Source organism: Bos mutus, chromosome 16 (assembly GCF_027580195.1).
Source record: "Bos mutus isolate GX-2022 chromosome 16, NWIPB_WYAK_1.1, whole genome shotgun sequence".
NCBI classification, from domain to species: domain Eukaryota; kingdom Metazoa; phylum Chordata; class Mammalia; order Artiodactyla; family Bovidae; genus Bos; species Bos mutus.
Genome location: NC_091632.1, coordinates 46,058,634 through 46,072,467, shown reverse-complemented (window position 1 = coordinate 46,072,467; position 13,834 = coordinate 46,058,634). Strand labels below are relative to the sequence as shown.

The 13,834-nt window shown below is 40.0% G+C and overlaps 1 protein-coding gene across 6 annotated transcripts in view; it reads left to right on the top strand.

Moving 5' to 3' along the window:
* The first annotated feature begins 2,926 nt into the window (after nt 1-2,926).
* The window catches only part of SUCO (SUN domain containing ossification factor), an 89,510-nt gene continuing 78,602 nt past the window's right edge, over nt 2,927-13,834 (top strand). For all 6 annotated transcript variants that reach the window (XR_011467298.1, XM_070385283.1, XM_070385281.1 and 3 more), the window contains exon 1: nt 2,927-3,133. Coding sequence is in view for 5 of the 6 variants with exons in the window: in XM_070385283.1 (XP_070241384.1) it covers nt 3,072-3,133 (62 nt within the window). In the remaining variant the exon portion in view is untranslated. The remainder of the gene's footprint in view (nt 3,134-13,834) is intronic.

Here is a 13,834-nt window from a genome sequence, read left to right as displayed (position 1 = left end):
TAGACTTGCCAATTTACCCTCAAGGGAAACAGTTGCTGCTGGTTGACAATCACTGTAGTACAGTTAAGAGGTGGTAGATGGTGGTTAGTTAGCTTGCACTAAGATTAAATACACATTTTTCTTGCCATTTTCTGGCATGTGGTATATATTTAAGTATGAGGGCAGTTATCTATACTCAATTTATTTTATATGATACTTATTTTATCACATTTATTGTGCTAGAATAAAATTTATTCCATTATTTTTTCTCATATTTAACAACCATGTAGAAGAACATCTAGTTTTTCAAAGGTCAGCTCCACGGAACTTCTCTTATCCTATCTGAGGCCTCAAAACAAATAGGAATTAATGCAAATAGAAACTCAAGTGAAGAACTTAATTTATGGGGAAATTGAATTTATGCAGAAGCAAGTTCTATTTTATGTAGTGATGGTAGAATAAGTGTTATGTCCAGCCACTACTTGAAGAGAGGCTGGGATCTAGAGTTGACCTGGGAGTCAATTGTATAGCTGAGAACTGAAAGTATGAAAAATCCTAGAGAAAAATGAAAAGCTAAAGGGACTGAAGATTAAACCTTAACATGAAGCTATAGACATGAAACTAGCAAAAAGAGAAAAGGATATTTATTGCTTGAAACAGTAGTAGCCAATGATTCATTAATAATAAGGGAATGACAACCCTACCACAGGGGTCACTCTAAAACCTCAACTGTAAGAAAAACGAAGAAAGAAAGGAAAGAAGGGAGGGAGGAAAAAAAAGAAGAAAAATTCTATCTACTAGTTGTATGTGGACTTGTGGGTTTGGAGTGAGAAGGACAGGATACAAGAGAGGCACCTGATAACTTGTCAGGCTTGAGATGAGTATGTATTCTAACAGAACTTTGTTGGCTGTGATCTATGGAGAAGCAGCTCAGGAGCACCTGTTCTTTGTCCTGAATAACCTAGTTCCTGGAGTGAAAGGAAGAGGGTGCCCAACATGGTAAAGAATGTAAAATAATCCCCATACTTCTTTTGTCCCTACTGCTACTGCTAAGTCACTTCGTGTCCAACTCTGTGCGACCCCAGAGACAGCAGCCCACCAGGCTCCCCCTTCCTTTAAATTTACATATTAATCATTTGATATTGCTCTTGGGCTAGTTAAGTGCTTGCCTACTGCAATGAGAGAGATAAAGAGCCTTTATTGTCATACACCAAAAGGGTCATGAACAGATCATTCTACATTTTGCAAGAAAAATTAGTTTAGGATGAATTCCTCTAAAACCAAATCATGCTTTGTAGAATTTTTTTAAATATCCAGTTGACTTATAGCAAGAATTTTGGAACGAGTCAAAACATTCAGTTTCCTGGGAATATAATTAACAAACAATTCAACCTAGAAGGTTTACAAGGAATTACATGGCTCAAGATTAGATGGACATTTTACGGAGTCTTTTTTCCTTCAATCACATAAGCAGTAAGTGCCTCATACTTTTGCTTTGACCACTGGACAATCGGACAGTTGGTCTCCATTCTCCCATCGTCTGGATGCTTTCTGGAGAAGGTAGTTCCGAGTTTCTGATAGCAAAAAAAAAGGGGGGGGGGGAAACACCATTGACTTATATTTCTTATTTTATAAAAGAAAATAAGCGACTCGGTAGCGACTAACTTCCCTGGTAGTGTCAAGAGTCTGAAACAAATGTATCACCAGGGATAGAAGAATTGCGGACTTTCAGGCAGACGGTCCCTAAACTAGCTTCTGAGAGATCTTTAGAAGCCTCAGGGGCATAAAAATCTCGGGTGGGTACATTGCTCATTTTACAGATTGAGAAGCGGTCATTTTTTCGTCTCAGACGGTAACGAAAGACGTGCGAAGGCGACCAATTCCCCCGATTTCGGTGAACCCCAGAACTTGAAAGTCCCAGCAGGAGCCGCAGTTTTCCTTTCTGACCCCACCACAGCGAACCCAAAGCACGAATCCAAAAGAATAGAGACGAATCGAGCCAATTCCAACAGAGGAATCCGGCCGGCTGCGAAATTCTCCCTGAGGCGGAAAAGATGAGAAAGTCGTCCCACTCCAACCAATCAGGTTAGAGGAAATCTTGGCACACACCCCCCCTTCCCGCCAGCCAATCAGCATCTAGTTCGATGGGCCCGGCCCACTGACAGGGAAAACGCCTTTAAAATTTTATTAGTATAGCTTCCCACCCACCTCCCCCCCACCGTCATTCTAGGCCTTTCCACAAACTGCGGTCAAAAAAGGAAAACTGCATGTAACACTTCCAAAGCTTGTCAGTCTTTCGGTAAGAAGCGAAACCACAGACCTCTTAAAACAGTGATACTAAGAGGGACAGGGACAGGGACAGAGAAACGAGGGTTCTATAGGGAGGTTTCTATAGGGAGAGAAAACTATAACTCCCAAGGGCCTTTGCGCGGACTACGCGCGCCCCGAGCAAGAGGGCGGACCAGCGTAGGTAAGAGGCTGAGGGTCACAAGGGTGCTCTAGGACTTCCTGAAGTGGGCGGGACTTGAGGTGGGCGGGGCGGTGGCCACTTCGGCTCTCCCGCTTTGTGGCCTCCTCCTTCGGCGTCAGCCGCCAGAGACGTCGGAGGGGGCGTGGCCCGCGCGGAGGCTGGTGGGGGTGAGAGCGCCGCGGGACGTGGGTGACGCGTCTCCTTCCAGCTCAGCGGTGTGTGAGGTGTCGCGGCTCCGCTGGCGATTGGCTGTTGAGAGGCGAGTGCGCAGCGGCCGTTGGTCGCCGGCAGCACGGAGCGAGAGCCGGGGCGGGCGGGGGTGATATGGGGCGGCAGCGGAGGTGGCGGCTGGAGAAGGCGGGCGCGGACGAGCCGGCGGCCGCGGCGGAAGCGGCGGTTCCCGGAGTCGTCCCGTGAAGCGCCCGGGTCGGCGCCGCCGTGGGCCCCTGGGAGAGGGCAGCCAGCGCGCGAGCCGCTCAGGAGCCTGTCCTCCAGCGCCGCAGCCCTTCGGACTCTCGGTCTCATCCTCACTCTCCTGCTCCGGCTCCTCCATCTTGGCCTCGGCAGTGGCAGCTGCAGGGAGGATGTGCCGCCTTCTGGCAGGGGGAAGAAGGAGGAGAAGATGAAGAAGTACCGGCGGGCCTTGGCCCTGGTCTCCTGTCTCTCTCTGTGTTCCCTGGTCTGGTGAGTAGCCGCGACCACACGGGACTTTCCCTTGAGGGGAGACGGGGCAGGGAGCGGCCCGAGTCACACCCCCAAATTATCCTGGCTTTTGGGGTGCGGGTCTCCGAGGCGCCTATGAGGCAACAAACACATTATTCCGTGACTTCCCGGCGGACTGGCCTGGCAGCACTGTGTGTGGAGGTTTTCATGGTGCATTTTGGAATTTACAGAGTCTTAAGTGGCAGAGGAAGCGCCCAGGTGCCTTTGTACCCAATTACCCTGGCCCTTGGCGATGGAGGGGTGTTTGGGTAGTGTTCAGATAGAGACTGGCTAAGTTGTTCGGGCTTAGTACCAGCCACTTGTTTTCATGGTGTGCGAAGGGCAGAAAGCGTGTCGGATGTGGCGTGTTCCCGATAGGCGATTTTAACAACGTGACTTGGGAAGGTGAGTAATGTACGAACAGTAGTTCTCCTGGCCCTTTTCTCTCCTGGTCTTTGCCTCGGATACTTTTGGGGTTGCTGTTCTTGGAAACTTTGGGGGGCGTTATGAAGCCCTTTTTCAAGGAGTAGATGATAAGCTGTTCAGTAGCTGAGTGTGTCTTAGGTGTAGTGTGCACGGGTGTTTCTGATCGTGTGCCTCGGATAATGTCCCTTAGTAATAGAAGGATAAGCCCTGCATTTTGAAGGCGGGAAGAGTGCTTTGTCTATAAGTTTCTGTATGGAGTTTCTGTTAATCCCTGGCACATTTGGGTTTTTGGGGAGGAGCAGAGAAAGCTAGCTTATCAGTCAAAGGATCGTTACCATTGCACTTGAAAAATCCCTTCTGTACTCCGAGGGGATTTCTTCAAAGCTGTGTGATGTTTGCTGATTAAACAGATGCTTCTTCAGTCAAAGTGATTTGCTGTTACATTAAAATCTAGGTAAACTAAGTTTCTTGTTTAGCTTATTTCCGCAAAACACCAACAGTTGTTTTTCATTAATGTGGGGTGTCTAACGGATTCCAAAGACACTGAAGTTGTACCAGAAAATAATAGATAAATAAGAAAAGAAAACACTTGCCTGGCTGAAGAATTTTGAGTGGTAGGTTGATAGACGTTTTAGAGAACAAGAAATTTGACCTTTTTGACATTTACTCTCAACCCTTTAGCAAAACCAGTGTTATCTCATCTTAATACTTATCAGCATCACGTTGGGTACAAAAAGTGCTTTTAGGAAGTGAGTACACTCACTCATTTTAAATTTAAATTTGTACGTGAGAGAGGGAAACCTTGTATTCATAACCACTTCTTTCTTTTGGCTGTTTAGTTGTAGGTTACGTGTTTTTTCTCTTTCTCCCTGATCTTGCCCATCTTTAGACCATGTTGTTATTCTTCTTTACTTTGTGAAATGGTTTAGGGCAAAGAGGTTACACTTTTCATTCACATTTAAAACACACCAGGATCTCTGATTTTTTTCTTTTTTAAGTTGAAATATACCTGACATATAACATTGTGTAAATTTCAGTTGTAGAACATATTGATTTGATACGTTTACATATTGTAATATGATTACCATTGTTGAAATAGTTAAGCACCTCTATCATATTACATAGCCATTTCTTCTTGTGGGAATAGTTAAGATCTAGTCTCAGCAAGTTGATAATTATCATAAAATAGTGTTGTTTATACTAACTATTCAGTGGTCTTCAGGACTAACTTATCTACCAGTTGCAAGTTTCTACCCTTAAATGGAATTGAAAAAAAATTGATTGGTGGCAGTGAAATCAAGCATTTTAGTGTAGTTTTAAAAATCATTTGTGGATTTATAATAACTGTGCTTCTATTATTTTGTTTAATTTCTGGCTGTCTTTTGCTTAAGCTAATCTCAATATGGTTTCTCATCTTGATTCATTAGAAATAGTAATGAGCTCATGACTTGTTGTTCATTTGGTCAGTCATGTTCAATTCTTTGCGACCCCATAGACTGCCAGCACATCAGGCTTCTGTCCTTCACTGTCTCCTGGAATTTGCTCAGACTCATGTCCATTGAGTCGATGATGCCATGACTTGTTAGGGGAAAAGAAATCAGTTGGCCTATTGAAAACAATAGTCATAAAGTTCTGTAAAGTTTGTTGACTTTCACAATGAAAAGTGGATATTGAGGGTTTAAGTAGTGCAAAATTTAAGAAGCTTTTGTTTAAGAAACAACTGAGTTAGTTTGTTTTGAGATTTGTTTGCACTGCCAAATTCAGAGAGATTTTAATTGCTCTTTACTGAAGCGGTTGGGAAGGCATTAAAGTAGAATATTAAGGCTTGAGAATTTTTTGGAAGGGTCATGATGAGATCAGGAAGAGGAGTGGTGTATGGTGTGATTGGTAAAGAGACTTTTCTTCCTTGGGAAATTGGAATAATGAAATTAAGTCACTGACTCACCTGGCGATCTGGTCCTTGCTACAGTCTGGTCTGTTAGGTCATTTCTCAACATCTCCATTCTCCCTTAGCTTGATGCCATTGTAGGGTTCAGCAGGTTTTGCAAAACAGTCATTTTTGTCTTTGTCATTCATAAAGTGTTGCAAGATTTTGTGATTCTTTTCTTTTTTAAGTTGTATCATTTTGTAGATTTTTGAGTGCTATATGTTTATACTACAACACTCTAGTTTCTAATTTTCCAGCCTCCTCATCCTACCAATATTACTGCATTTTATAACCACCTTATTTATATTGTCACATATTTACAGATCTTGATTATGTCTCCTCTCTCCTTTTGTCTTTCCAGCCTGGCGTTCTAACCTTAGATTACTTTCACAGAAGACCCATCCAATCTTTATTATTCATTCTGATTGCTATTTTTTTCCTTTTTTCATACTTTTGTGTGATTATCAAGTAGCACAGAGTATTTTAGGCATAAATGTACTATAACATCAAGAATAATTATGATAGCTATTATTTATTGTCAGCTGCCTCTTTGTCAAACCTGTGGTGTATACTTTGTACATTTTAGCGCTTTTAATCTTCAGCACCTTTAATCTTCACAACCACCCTATGTGTATTATTGATAAATTAATTTTACATTTTATAGTTGAGGAAATAGAGAAGTAACTTGGCTAAGGCAAAGCAACTATTAAGTTCTGGAGCTTGGATTTGAACCTAGGCTGCCTGATTCATAGGATCCTTGATTGCTGTAATCCTTTGACTATGGGCTAGAAAGCCTATATTGTAGTTATGGCTCCATCACATAATAGATCTGTGTCCTTGGACATGTTTTGTGGTGTCTTTGAATCTTATTTCTTATATCCTAAAAGTGGGACAACTAATTCGTTCACAGCCCACAGGGTTGTTAGGATGATAATATGAGAGAGAATATATATGATAGATCTTTGTAACATAGTAAGGGTACATTATCTATATATTTCACCATAAACTCATTCAACAAAGGTTTTTTGCTCATTATGCTCATTATGTACCAGATGTTGTTACTGGCATTGAAAACCTGAAAATAGGGTGACCAACTTATCCTGGTTTTAGCAGTAAAAGCCCCAAGTCCCAGGAATCCTCTGTGTTAGTTTCCTATTGCCCCTGTAACAAGTTACCAAAAGTTTAGTGACTTAAAAACAACATACATTTATTATCAGTTTTGTGGGTCAAAAGTCCAAAATAAGTCTTAACTGGGCTAAAGTCAAGGTGTCAGCAGGCCTGGTTCCTTGAGACTCTAAGGGGAAGAATCTACTTCTTGACTTTTTCAGCTTCTTGGGTCTGCTTGCGTTCTGTTGATCGCCATTCAAAAAAGGAAAAAAAAAAACAAAAAACACTTGCCTTAAGTGGTAGATATTCAGATTTTTTTGTGTCCTCCCCTCATCAGAAATTAAAAGATGCTTACTCCTTGGAAGGAAAGTGATGACCAACCTAGACAGCATATTCAAAAGCAGAGACATTACTTTGTCGACAAAGGTCTGTCTACTCAAGGCTGTGGTTTTTCCTGTGGTCATGTATGGATGTGAGAGTTGGACTGTGAAGAAAGCTGAGCAGCTAAGAATTGATGCTTTTGAACTGTGGTGTTGGAGAAGACTCTTGAGAGTTCCTTGGACTGCAAGGAGATCCAACCAGTCCATTCTGAAGGAGATCAGCCCTGGGTGTTCATTGGAAGGACTGATGTTGAGGCTGAAACTCCAGTACTTTGGCCACCTCATGCGAAGAGCTGACCCATTTGAAAAGACTCTGATGCTGGGAAAGATTGAGGGCAGGAGAAGGGGACGACAGAGGATGAGATGGTTGGATGGCATCACCAACTCAATGGACATGGGTTTGGGTGGACTCCGGGAGTTGGTGATGGACAGGGAGGCCGGGCGTGCTGCGATTCATGGGATCACAAAGAGTCGGACACGACTGAGCGACTGAACTGAACTCATCAGAAAAATATTGTGTGTATAGCTTTATTATGTACTTAATTGTTTATAAGATTTATACATGTGCAAATATGGCATTAGTATATTTATATACTAATAGTGTACGTAATAAGTGACACAAATTAGGTGGTTAAGAAAGGTGAGAAGGAAAATAATCTTAATACTTTGTTAACAGACCTTTTTGTTCTTATTTAAAAAGTAATAATTTGGTGAGAGTTGTGTAATTGACTGACTAGATTATTTTGCATCATAATGGGGATGAAAAATAGCTTGTACTTAGCCCTGCGATTTTGTTGTTGGCTTATGCTTGCCTTACTATTATCTTGGTGGGAATTTTTTTCAGAGCCACTTCTCCATGTTGTGAGAGTCAGTTTAGTTAAAACTAAATAAGTTAATCCCCGAATCTGCTTCATTGGGCACATGTAAATGACATTACATCACAATATGCTGGAAGTAAAATATATTTTATGGTTTACTGTTCGTGGAATTTTCATTCTTTCCTTCACTTTCAGACTGTATAGTCTCTGCTGTTATGACTGGCTGACCTTTAGATGGAGTGTGAATCCTTATATTAATCTTAGTAAAGCTAAATAAATTAGAAGTTAACTTTTTTTTAGAGCATTTTTAGGTTCATAGCAAGATTGAGCAGAAGGTACAGAGATTACTTTTAATACTTGATCTCTGTCTCCACCACATGCAGAATTTCTTCCATTATCAGCATCTCCCACCAGAGTGGTTTAATTTATTTAAGACTAAAAAAGTCAATTTTTTTTCTTTTTGCACCGAAAAGGATCATTTGGAGGCGCTCATATTTAGAGCTAATAAGAGAGGAGCCTGACATTTAAACGATTCTCATACATTTGACAGATAGTTACAAAAAATAGTTTAAAAGGTCTTTAGGAACTCGAAGGGAAGACTTTGTATTCTATAATAGATATGGTCTATCTCTAGCTGTGTGTCCTGGGACAAGTTAGCTCTGTGAGCTTCAGTTCTCATCCATTAAATGTTTTGAGAATGGTGAAGTGGCAGTCACAGTAGGGGAGAGTTGATAGATAACCTAATTCAGAGTAGTCTGTTTTGTTGGCCTTTTTGGCCTTAGTATTAATAGTAATTTTTCTGAGGGTATGTCACCTAGTTTTCATTGATTTAAGAGGTTTATTGCTTGGTTTGTAATTTTGTCTCTGTACCCTTTATTTTGCGTTTTCTCTGACAGTTTTGCTGGTTTCTTGCTCATTTGTTAATATGCATAAGTGAGCAGAAAAATAAGAAACTTAATTTTTTTTTTGCTTATATTTGTATAAGCAGTTCCCCCCCCCCCTTTTAAAGATAATGATTAGAAATTTCCTTGGGGAAAAATTTTTCCTTGAAAAATCCCTACTCTGTCTTTAATCTGGAGATTTTTTTCCCTATGTTTTGTTTCTATAACTCTTTAAAGACTCTAAATCTGCTTTTCTGAATCAAATAATATTCAAAATAAGTAAAATAATAAAATAACCCTTCTCCAAATCATTGATGACTTTAAAAAAAAGTCTGTCTTGTTCTGGGAATGAAATGTTCAGCATGGCGAGTGTACGTAATGATAATGTATTGTATGTTTGAAAGTTGCTGAGAGAGTAGATCTTAAAAATTCTCATCACAAGAAAAAGCATTTGTACTAGTGATGATGGATGTCAGCTAAACTTTTGTGGCGATCGTATTGCCATAAATACTAATATTGAATCATATTGTACACCTGAAACCAATATAATGTTATATGTCAGTTATATCTCAGTAGAAAAAATTAAATACTTTCTTATGGAACTTTATGTTAAAAAGTTTGGGAAGAAAGTTTATTTTTAGTCTGGGATATACATTCCATAGAAAATGTCTGGTACTTAAAAGAGGTCTTGGGTTGTTAAAAACAGTGTCAGATCCCTTCAGACAAATGAGATGAAACCAGATTGCCTAAATAGGAAAAAGTCTGTGAAAGAAGGTGTATGATGTCTTTGTGTAAAAGCTGAACACGTGTTTTCAGTAAAAAAATGATAAATAATTTACTTATAATATCCTTTGGAATTATTTTTTAAAGAAGTGGATGTATTTCATAATAGCCTCTTTAGATTATTAAACATCCGAGGATGTATTGGAATAGATGCAAGTAGTAGACAGTAAAAAATGTCTTGGCAGACACTGAAAAAAACAAAAGATGTCAGCACCAAACTTACCTTTGGCTGTTGGTTATTTCATTTTTCAACTGTTCATGTACTCTTTAAAGTATCTTTCATTTTCTCAACAATGTGAATAGAGAAATGAATCTGCATGTATACCTAATAGTCTAGTGCTTTTTAATGAAAGGAAAGAGATAAGTTTACTAAAAATTTAAGTGCTTTATTATTCTCTCAAGTCATCTTTATGTAGAAACATTTGTATATTTGAAATACGTTAGTGAGAAACTCAATACCTTTTGTTGGAAACCTGTACATGTTGCAGATGGTACTTCAGTGCCAGGTGTAGTTCACCTGTTTTGTTTTCAAGGCTGTATTTTAAGTAGTTTAAGAAAATAAAATTGTACATGTCTCAAGGGAATGAAAATTGCTTTTGAGTATTTGCGGTATATCAGTCCTTTGGTATACATTTGTTTCATAAATGCTGAGTTTTTTGAAAGAAAATTTGATTTTATTTTTAGGACTTCATTTTTGTAATGACTCAGTTAAAAATTATTTTATATTTTTTGTAAAAGTAACACTTTGTTAGAAAATGTTTTGTAGCATTGACATAGCTCATAAATACTAAGTTTATTTTGTATTTCTTATTATGGAGTATTTGAAATCAGTAACAGGAGAAAATGTGTAAAGTGCTTAAAACAGTGCTTTGCTCTTAGTAAGCCCTGTTCTTATTATTCACTCAGTCTGGATACTTTGGCAGAAGTTGGATCCTAGGCTGAGGTATCAGAGTTCAGAAACAGGAATCCATATGTTTGTTCAAAATATTATTTGGTTGCCAACAATATATTGGATGTGGTGGGGGTTGCTGAAGAAGCAGGAGACTTGAGCTCTGCCCTGAGGAGTATACAAGTTGATGTCAAAGTATACAAAGATACTGGTATAGTGAAAATGGCATGAAACCAAGTTAGAGCTTAATTGTAATCCTTTCCTTCCTGTATTAACAGTGAACCTTTTTGGGTACTTATTTTTGTTCTAAGTGCTTTATCCGCACTAACTCATTTTGACTTTATTAAACTCTTTTTGAGATAGTCACCACATTTTAAAGAGACTAAGAAAGGCACGGAAAAATTAACCAACTTGCCAAAATTATCCGTAAGCAATGAACTGGAATTTAAGTAGCCTTTGAATCTGAGCCTGTGCTCTTAAGCACTACCCTGTGCTACGTGGAGGCTGACAGGTGGCCTTAGGCAAGTTTCTTTACCTTTTCTTTGTCAGTTTTCTTATCTAAAAAATGAGGTTGACTGGATTCACTCAATGAGGAATGAATATTGAAATTACTCATTCATGAAGCTTTAAAAAAAAGTGCCTAAGCCACTTACCTTGGAAGTTTGCTAAGTTTGGAATATTCTTTTGTGTGTTCCAGTAGTTACTACTACATTAAATGAATTCTGAGATTTTTCTTTTGCACTTTTAACATTCTAAGGTACCTGATTTGAGCATTGGTGAACAGTACAAAAAGCTGAGTTGGTTAGTAGGGGCTTGAAGAGAAAAACTGGACAGGAGTTGTCAGGTAAGACTTCGTTTTAAGAGAAATGACGTCTGTGGTTTATAAAACTTGGCTTCTGTGGAATACAGGCGCTTTACAGACTGAAAGAAGATAGACTGGTGCTACTAAGATGAACAGTGGCCTTTCCCTAGTTTGCATGTGTGTGTGCTTCTGCTTGCCTGCCTTCAGTGGGCAGACAGTACTTAATTGTCAGGAGAAATGAGAAAGAGTTGTGGGTAAAGGAGACAGTGTACTTGATATGGGTGGAAATGATAGTAAGCAGACAAACCAAGGAAATAAAGTCATTCCTTGGTATTTGTGGGGGATTGCTTCCAGGACCCCACCTCGATGTTTAAGTCTGCTTTGTAAAATGGCATAGTCACTTTGCCCTCTGTATAAACGGATTTGGAACCTGTGGATGCAGAGGGCCAAATGTTTTCTGGAGATTATGATGGGTTTTGCAAGTTAAATCAAGGAGTTAGGCACCGAAGATCCAGCAAGAGAAGTGGTGTTTGGAGACTATTATTTTGACATCATTACTAGATATTTCTCAGAGAAGAACGGCTGGAGAGATGAATACTAAATGAAAAGCAATTGGAATAGTTGAAGTTTGTCATAACAAGGACTTAACTTGGCAGTAGAGATGAAGAGGATGTGTTGAACAGAGGTTTTGAGCAAGTCAGTGATAGGTTTGGTGATAGGTTGGCAATGCAGTAGAAACAGCATTGGGCTATGATTCAAAGGAACTGGGTTTTGGTTTGCCTCTGACCAGCTCTTGGTTTTTGATACTGCCTTTCTGTCATCTATCTCAGTGTCAAAAGATGTTTACTGAGGCTTCTGTTTGCTGTGTTTGGCAGGATTCTGGTGGACAAAACAAAGTAGCTGCTTTCTTGGAGCTGACCATGGTTGAGAAAATAAATTCTAGGGTCTAAAATTATGAATCTGAAATAAAGTTCAAAGAGAGGAGTGAAGTTTTTCCTTTTAACTTGGGCAACTAGAGGAATTGGAGGTGTTAAAAAAGAATTAGAGTTGCAAAGAGTTTTAAAAGAGAAGGAGCTTTCGGTTGAGATGAGTAGAATATCCGAGTGGAGACGTTTTATTAGTGAAATTCTGTCAGTCGTGTCTTACTCTTTGTGGGCCTATGGATGATACAGTCCATGGAATTCTCCAGGCCAGAATACTAGAGTGGGTAGCCTTTACCTTCTCCAGGGGATCTTCCCAACCCAGGGATCGAACTCAGGTCTCCTGCAGTGCAGGCTGATTCTTTACCAGATGAGCCACAAAGGAAGCTACAAGGGAGATGTTATATAGGCACTTAAATACAGACTTCAGTAAAGACGACACTTTGGCTGGAGCTGTTCTTGTAGAGGGGATCATTTAGGAAACAAAATCTTTTGACTGAACATGGAGTTGCTGCAGATACTTAGAACAAAGAAAGGTGACGAGCAAACTAAGGCTCTGAAGAGAAGGAAGAAACTAGGGAAAGAAGTTTAATGAGGTCAGAAATAGAAAAGTCTCAGATAGCCTGAGAAGCTTGAAAATTGAGAAAAGGACCTTGTTTTCAAAAGAGAGAGGTGATTGATAAACTTTTGTGAGCAGAAATAGAAAATATTTGGAGAGAGGTAGGTGTGAGTTCATACACATTTGTTTGGCAGCCAGAAGGAATGCAAGAGGTTGGAGTAGCTTCCTGTATGCTTCAAATTATCCAACCCATTTTCATCTGAGGTTGATTTGCTTCAAAGTATCCAACCCGGTTCTATCTGAGGTTGATTGAATCCAAAGATGCTGAGGGCCTCCTGCAAGGGACGTGAGCATCCATGGATTTTGGCATCTAAAGAGGGTCCTAGAACCAAGATACCTAGACAACTGTTTTCACTACTTTGGAATTTGATAAATGAAAGACGATGAGAAGGACAGCAGCTGATAGCAACTGCTGCCATATGAATGCATATTCTATGCCAGACTAAGCATTGCACAGATAGATTCAGGGGATGAGGTTTGATAGACAGAGTGCCTGCAGAACTATGGATGGAGGTTCGTGACATCGTATAGGAGGCAGTGATCAAAACCATCCCCAAGAAAAAGAAATGCAAAAAGGCAAAATGGTTGTCTGAGGAGGTCTTACAAATAGCTGAGAAAAGAGAAGCGAAAGCCAAAGGAGAAAAAGAAAGATAAACCCATGTGAATGCAGAGCTCCAAAGAATAGCAGGGAGAGATAAGAATGCCTTCCTCAGCAATCAGTGCAAAGAAATAGAGGAAAATGATAGAATGGGAAAGACTAGAGATCTCTTCAAGAAAATTAGAGATACCAAGGGAACATTTCATGCAAAGATGGGCTCAATAAAGGACAGAAATGGTATGGACCTAACAGAAGCAGAAGGTATTAAGAAGAGGTGGCAAGGATACACAGAAGAACTATACAAAAATGATCTTCATGACCCACATAACCATGATGGTGTGATCACTCACCTAGAGGCAGACATCCTGGAGTGCAAAGTCAAATGAGCCTTGGGAAGCATCACTACGAACAAAGCTAGTGGAGGTGATGGAATTCCAGTTGAGCTATTTCAAATCCTAAAAGATGATGCTGTGAAAGTGCTGCACTCAATATGCCAGCAAATCTGGAAAACTCAGCAGTGGCCACAGGATTGG